Raw genomic sequence first — 7,816 nt, 5'->3', positions numbered from 1 at the left:
TTATTATTGAATGATCTATTAAATGTTTTATTAAAAAATATTACTTCATTAGACTCAAATGATCATTTTTTGTTATTAGTTGCTAGCCAACCAAATAATCATTTCCGCAGATGATGCGTTGTTAGGTATATTGAGAAAGATTCAACATCGACCACGTTCTGATATCTTTTTATTCATAGACGTTAGTATTTTTGTGGGTACAAACATGTATACGTCACTTCCGTTAAAATAGCGATTAGTCGCAGTTCTTGCGATATCGTCCATTTTCTTTTGGCCATTTTACGTACGATCGCGGTATTGTGCGTTGCACTTGTTTTTGTATTACAATTAAAAAAAACCTAAATCTTTTAAATTATATATAAATCGTTATAAACCGTACGTTTTATAATCCTAAAATAGTTCTTTCGACTCGCGTATAATTTATTTGTCGTGTGCTAATGCGTGGAATTTCAGAAAATTCTCCAACTCGCGCAATGGCGGAGGAATTGGATGTCGAAGCGATGCTGGAAGCACCATATAGAAAAGGGGTAAGAATGCATTATTCTGAGGTTTTGTGGTCTTTTATTTTATATTCTTGTGTTCGAGTTCCCGATTTGTTCTTCTCCTATAATTTAATTGTGTTGATGCAGTACGGTGCGTTCGTATTTTGAGCGTATTCGTCGTCTATTAAGATAAAAAAAAATATCCTCCTCCTCTCAATATATACATGTAGAACAAAGTACGTCCTTGTCTGATACCATTCTATTGATCAATACCTCCATTTTTTGTACTTATAGATGGTACGTAACATGTACCCTCGCGCTCGTAGGATGTTCGGCAGCGAGTTCCTAGAATGCACTTGAAATACGAGGTATTAAGAAAAGTCATCACTAACATCATTCTCTACTTCTTTTATTTTATTTTGATGAAACATAATTTTTTAATAATTAGGATGTAGATAGTATCGCTATGGTCAAGTACTGCATTTCAGGAAAGGAAGATTGGAAATGATTTAAATTATTATATATAATATTATAAACCTATTTTTCTAAAATGTATAAATATATTATAAATATCAACATATTAGATTTTTATAAAATGATTATATTTTGTGATATGCGACTTATATTGAACAGGCACTGGTATAAAAACAATCTCTTACTTCAATAGGTGGATACCTATTTTCCTTGAGACACATTTTATTTAATATTCATTGTTTTTTCTTTATTTTCATATGTTATCACTATAGTTCTTATTATTCATCTATATAATTATCCACGAACATACAACAGTTGATTACAGTATAAAACGTTATTGATAGTTTAGTTGAAGTATTAGGTCTTATTTAAGGAAAGCAGTGCTGTAGGAAAATGGTTTCTATTCTCTGTCACCTTTTTTCTTATCTTTTTATCAAATTTAAATGAATAACATTAAATAACAAGAAATGAAAAATTCATTTTTATTAATGGCAGTATTGCAGAAACATTTAAATTAAATGAATTTTTATAAATAACACTAACATGCTTATTGAAGCAAGGTGTATATGTTGTATCAGTAATGTTAAGAAATTTCAATGGAAATTTCATATGTTCATTATGATGTAATTGTATTGTTGTATAGTAGTAAATGCCTTACTTCTATTAGTATGGAAATTTCTTTTTCTCTCTTTTGTCTGTTTCTTTTTCTCTTTTCTCTTCTCTTTTTTTCATATAAAAATATTTTTTAAGATCTCATATTTTATTGTTTATGCACCAGATAGTTACAAATATTTAATGATTTATCAGTTATAAATTACTTATATCCCTATAAAAACAAAACATTCTAATTAAAAGATATGAAAATAACATTGTTTTTTAGTTTCAGTTCAATATTATTGATTTTTAATGAAAATAAATAGAGATTTATCTTTGTTTTTTATAAAATCATTTAGATGATATTGATAGTTAGCAACATAATTATTTGAAGAAATTGTTACATACATTATGTTCATTATCATTGATTATTGCTCCTTGTATAAGGATACTATTTATATGCTACTGTAATATATATTACACAGTAAACCATACCACAATATTCTATATTTGATAAAAATAAAAGAAGTGTATTCACATAATAAAATTGTGTTGTAGGAATTTGATAAAATTTCCAATGTATTCACTGATCATAATCATAAATATATCTAAAAAAAGTTTTTAATTAAAGGCTGCATATGTGATATTATTCAATAATTTTATTCTTGTATTATTATATGTAATATTTATAAGAAAAGTAGAAGAGATTATTTAAATTGTAATAATGAATAATCTATAAAAGACTCCAATTAAATAATATAGTATAACAAAGTAATGATTAATTAACTAATCATACATTTTGAAATATCACATTTTTGAAAAGTTTTCAAGAATTTTTATATAAACAAAATGAGTTCTGTTCTTAATGAATAAAGATATACTGTTTAGTTTTTTTTTATTCCATTCATTTTTCTTTGTATTTTGTCTTATATTTATATATATTTCCCGCAAACGTGCGTATTTTATATTTATCAAAAGTGCCATCGCGTATATGTGAATACACATATAATGTGGTCTTGGTATTATAAATATATTTCATTATAATATTACCTTGTACACTGAGACATAAACACATGGTAAACTGGTGCGTAATGAAAAGTATCAAAAATAGAGTAATACACACATGAACATGTTTTCAGAAAATATGCATTCATAAAAATGTTATTGTCTATTCAAAAAACAATGTACACAAAGGTCTTACTTTCAATTTTAAAATTCTCTATAAGTTATATACATTTTATTTCAATATCTCAAATATTTTTTAATATTAATCTATCAATATGATAAAAGTGTAACGCAGGAATGACCATTAATCATTATATTTCATCGTGGAGTAGCTATTATTGTAAGCATGCAAGGGCTTTAGGCTAGCAATTAGGGTTCACATCACGTGTTACATTAAAAACGTACTGTCTTTGATGAGGGCTCTCTTTTACAGAAGAAAAAGGATGTGTGGTTGGCCATTGGTAGTTTAAGACCAAGGCATGCTCAACCCAAGATTGCAATGCTTTCCTAAAACCCGATAAAACGATTGGTAAGTCTGAGCAAGGTGTATGCGACGACTCGCGACACTAAGCTCGCCCCGTCTCTCTTGTTCTCTATTGCTATTCCCCTATCTCAGCCCCCTGAGACCAGTAAAGTCTGCCTGGAAAAGACAAAAGAGCACAAGAGTTGTACCACCATCCGGCAATCATCTCTATACTCGAAAATTTAGTGCTCAAGGGAGAAATATCAACGTATTCATAACTAGCAAAGTCAACTTAATGTTATATTTAAGTTTTTATAGCTGCTGTTTAAATTCAAAATGTTGAACATGCATAAAAATCATTATTATGAAACCTACTAACGTTCAATGATTTGCTTTTTGTCCCCTTGTTCGCGCGACCCTGCCACATCGGCTGGCTGGCATGGCATTCAACTGTTTGCTGTTCGTAGGAGCAGGACTCCTCCTCCAAAGACAAGTCCTCCAAGGAAAATGAGTCTAGTCGCAAATCATCTGGGTGAGTTTCAAAAATTTATTTTTTATCATTACTATTATTACTATTATTATCATCATTATTATTATCATTATTATCATCATTTTTACTTTTATACTAATTTTCTTAATATTCTATTATATTATCTAAGGTATAGAAATATTCTTTCCTTTTTATTTATGTTACTTTTAACATCAATTCTTTAAGATGGCCAATTAGCACATCTTGACAATATAAGTTTTTATGCAGCATGTAAAATTAATAGGTTATTTTAAAAATTATTATAGTAAAAGAGAAAAAATGTATTCTTTTTAACACAAATTATTCAGCAGATCACAAGTTTAATTAATGCAATATTAAAGATGAATATAAACTTATCTTTGCAATGGCCATTTGAAGTTATATTCTCTTTGTTATAGACTCCATTCAATTAGTGTAAATGCTGGTTATTTTGATAATTCCAAAGGTTAGACTTCTAAATGGTAAGTACATAGGACCAAGAATAATAGAAGATAACAAATTTATTTACAGTAAGTGGTCATTTGTATTAAAAAAAAAAAAAAATAAATAAAAAAAATAAAAAAATAAAAAAAAATAAAAATAAAAAAAAGTGAATATTTAAGACCCATCTCATAAGTTTTTCAAGGACATTATTATTAATAATATAATTAAATGTAACAGTTTATGAACACTTTCGCAAAAAAGATTATTTTTTTGAATGGAAACATTGTATCATTCCTACAACAAGTCAAATGTGGAAATATGTGTATAGTTACTGGATTTTTTATTCCATTCTATTAATCGATTTTCTTTCTATATTACATTATATAGCAACCTTTATTACAGACAAGTTAAAAAAAAAATTTTAATTTTTTATATGAAATAAAATTTATATATATAAAATTTATTCTCATCTAATATCACAAGCGCGTTATGTTTTTTCTCCATTTAATTAAAATACATTTATTAATATATAAATTGAAAAATATTTGACAGAAGGGTAGTGAAAAAAAATACCTAATATCGTTCTAAAACATGTTTTTATTAAAGTCATGTTTGAATGTTGTATTTCTATCGCTAATTTTGATGTTTCTTTTTTTAGAAAGAGCAAACATCGGTCTCGTTCCCGTTCACGATCTCGCGATCGTCGAGATAAAGACCGCCGTGATCGTGACAGAGACAGGGACAGGGACAGGGATAGGGATAGAGACAGGGATAGAGACAGGGATCGCGAGAGAGACCGGGATAGAGATCGTGATCGCGATCGCGAACGCAGACGGAGATCGCGATCGAGAGATCGACGTGATCGTGATAGAGACAGAGATGGAGATAGAGACCGAGATCGAAGAGACAGAGATAGAAGAAGAAAAAGATCTCTTACACCAATTACTTTACCTAGAGCTCGACCTCCTTTTGGTAAAGGTGTTAGCCCTCTTGGAATGTAAGTATATAATTATACTCATTTAGAATAGATATATATTAATCCGTGTAAGTTCGTGTCGATTTTGTCATTACGTTACCTATCACAAATCGGCACGAACTTTCTGGACAACCTAATATTTCCATATATAGTATATATACAAATATTCCTTTATAATTATTAAATAACTATATCTACTTAGAAGTCTGAAAAAAGGAAACTCGGAAAGAAATTCTCTAAATTCGGAATTTTTTTTCAAAAACAATTATAGAAATGAAATGAAATTTTTTATTTGAAACTACTTTGAGTTCTCGATTCATTACTATCAATCGTTCTTGAAGATAAAAAATTCGTATATCGACTTATATGTAGTCCGACTTATATAAAGTACAATTATTTGATAGAATACTGCTTTCTGTTTTAGCAGAAACGATGAGTTGACACCTGAAGAACGAGATGCCCGTACAGTATTCTGTATGCAACTTAGTCAACGAATACGTGCACGTGACTTGGAAGAATTTTTCTCTAGTGTTGGGAAAGTTCAAGATGTCAGACTCATTACATGTAACAAAACGAGAAGATTCAAAGGGATTGCGTATGTTGAATTCAAAGATCCTGAGAGCGTTACACTCGTAAGTTGTTTTTTTAGATAGTCCTGTTACATTCTTTTTTATTTGATTTGATCGTTTAATGTTTAGAATATTTTCTATATTGTTTATTTAGGCGCTTGGACTATCAGGCCAAAAGTTACTTGGTGTTCCTATAGTAGTACAGCACACTCAAGCAGAGAAGAATCGCATGGGTAATTCTATGCCAAATTTAATGCCTAAAGGGCAAACAGGACCTATGAGATTGTATGTAGGTTCTCTTCATTTTAATATCACCGAAGAAATGCTTCGTGGTATTTTTGAACCATTCGGAAAAATTGATAATATCCAATTAATTATGGATCCTGAAACTGGTAGAAGTAAAGGTTATGGCTTTTTGACAGTAAGTTTGTGTGTACACAATTGTATAATAAATTTATATCAATTTTTATTAATTAACTATTATAAATATATTTACAGTTTAGGAATGCAGATGATGCTAAGAAAGCCTTAGAACAATTAAATGGTTTTGAATTAGCTGGTAGACCAATGAAAGTTGGAAATGTTACGGAACGTACAGATTTAATACAGGGTCCTTCACTTTTAGATACAGATGAATTGGATCGAAGTGGTATTGACCTTGGTGCAACTGGCAGGTAAATATATATTGAAATATATATATGTATTGAAATATATATATATATATATATATATATATATATGCATTAAGAATTGAATAAATTTAATTACATTATTTTATCTCATTATTTTCATAAGTATGTATATACGTTTAATTATGTTATCCAATGTTTGTTTTGCAGATTACAATTGATGTTCAAATTAGCCGAAGGTACTGGTCTTGAGATTCCACCTGCAGCAGCAAATGCTTTAAATATGGCACCTGTAATCTCTGCTCCACCACCACCACCACAAGCTGCCCCACCAATAGCGACACAATGTTTCATGCTTTCAAATATGTTTGATCCTCAAAAGTAAGTATATTGTATCATTTTACATTGAATAATACGTGAAAAATGTATATAAGTTTAAATACAAGTATAAAGTAACTTAACGAAGTTTAGTAATCCCACGAAGCATATATAAGTAGATCCAGTGCAAGCATTTGTTCTTTTACTGGAGGAACAAATATGCGAAATAAAATAGTAATACCATTTTTTATATCGCTACATAAATATAACATATGTCAGTGGAAGAATGGTAATTGAACATTAAAACGATTATATGAATATGAATGTCTCTATATAATTTTTAAAATATTGTATGTAAAAAAAAAAAAAAAAGAAAACCAGAGAGAAATGCCTAATGTAATATGATTCTATTACAGCGAAACAAATCCAAATTGGGCAAAAGAAATACGTGATGATGTAATAGAAGAATGCAATAAGCATGGCGGTGTATTACACGTATATGTGGATCAAGCGTCTCCACAAGGAAATGTTTATGTCAAATGTCCATCAATAGCAACGGCAGTTGCTGCAGTCAATTCATTACATGGTCGATGGTTTGCTGGTCGAGTTATAACCGCTGCTTATGTACCAGTTGTAAATTATCATTCTCTCTTCCCAGATGCTATGACTGCTATTCAATTATTGGTCCCAACCGCACCTCGACGAGGAATATGATCTCAAATGAATCAGACCATTTAAAATGTTGTACATTTTTTTGTAGCATTACAATGATTGTGCTGGTATTTTTCTCCTTTTCCTCTTTCCCTTAAAAAAAGAAAAAAAAAGAAAACAAACAAACAAAAACAAAAAATGTTTTTTAATATTCTTAAGTATATTAAATTAAGTATCATTTGTGTTAATTGTATAATATTTTTGTGCACAACTATTTCTCATATTTTAGAAAATCACAATATATAAGGGCCCTTTTCTTCATTTATTCTCTTTATTTTGTTACTAGCAGCAGCTGTGTACAGAGTAATAGGATCTTATACAAAACTTGTACGTATTATTGCGTTAATCTGGAAATATAGCATTTAAATTTAAAACTCAACACAATGTGACGTTGTATAACACCAATTGTCTCACCATATTACGCCCCGATGATAACAGATTAGTTAGAAAAATTATAAAAAAAAAGTTAGTAAAAGCGATAAACATAATTGATGTATAGTATTCTGGTTAAAAGTTTATGGAAGCACAATGTGATTGTAGAACAACATTTTTGGAGATTTTAAAAATATGTCAATTGTGTGAATAATTATATATAATAATATATGTGTGTGTCTAGTGCGTGTATATGTATACACACACATAT

At 29.2% G+C, this 7,816-nt stretch overlaps 1 protein-coding gene across 8 annotated transcripts; it reads left to right on the top strand.

Moving 5' to 3' along the window:
- The first annotated feature begins 211 nt into the window (after nucleotides 1-211).
- Nucleotides 212-7,552, top strand: LOC124952381 (RNA-binding protein 39). 8 transcript variants are annotated; one of them, XM_047502178.1, is made up of 10 exons: nucleotides 217-375; nucleotides 454-527; nucleotides 777-779; nucleotides 3,486-3,550; nucleotides 4,629-4,967; nucleotides 5,371-5,578; nucleotides 5,670-5,936; nucleotides 6,014-6,189; nucleotides 6,355-6,525; nucleotides 6,879-7,552. In XM_047502178.1, exons 2-10 carry the CDS (start codon nucleotides 474-476, stop codon nucleotides 7,174-7,176), a joined length of 1,581 nt encoding a protein of 526 aa, XP_047358134.1. In that variant the 5' UTR covers nucleotides 217-375; nucleotides 454-473; the 3' UTR covers nucleotides 7,177-7,552. The 8 variants fall into 8 exon arrangements, with proteins under 8 accessions (XP_047358132.1, XP_047358130.1, XP_047358136.1 ...); XM_047502181.1 differs by having other exon boundaries at nucleotides 230-375; nucleotides 777-850; XM_047502176.1 differs by having other exon boundaries at nucleotides 212-527; nucleotides 5,374-5,578.
- The last annotated feature ends 264 nt before the right edge of the window (nucleotides 7,553-7,816 follow it).

This window comes from Vespa velutina, chromosome 10, assembly GCF_912470025.1.
Source record: "Vespa velutina chromosome 10, iVesVel2.1, whole genome shotgun sequence".
In the NCBI taxonomy this organism is placed as follows: Eukaryota; Metazoa; Arthropoda; class Insecta; order Hymenoptera; family Vespidae; genus Vespa; species Vespa velutina.
This window is presented reverse-complemented; position numbering and strand designations above follow the sequence as displayed.

Excerpts from the sequence above, each read along its gene's own strand:
- LOC124952381 (XM_047502174.1), top strand. The coding sequence starts at position 438 with ATGCGTGGAATTTCAGAAAATTCTCCAACTCGCGCAATGGCGGAGGAA. Across the intron at positions 4,968-5,370 it reads GGTGTTAGCCCTCTTGGAAT|CAGAAACGATGAGTTGACAC; the intron begins GTAAGTATATAA and ends TTTCTGTTTTAG. Across the intron at positions 6,190-6,354 it reads GACCTTGGTGCAACTGGCAG|ATTACAATTGATGTTCAAAT; the intron begins GTAAATATATAT and ends TTTGTTTTGCAG.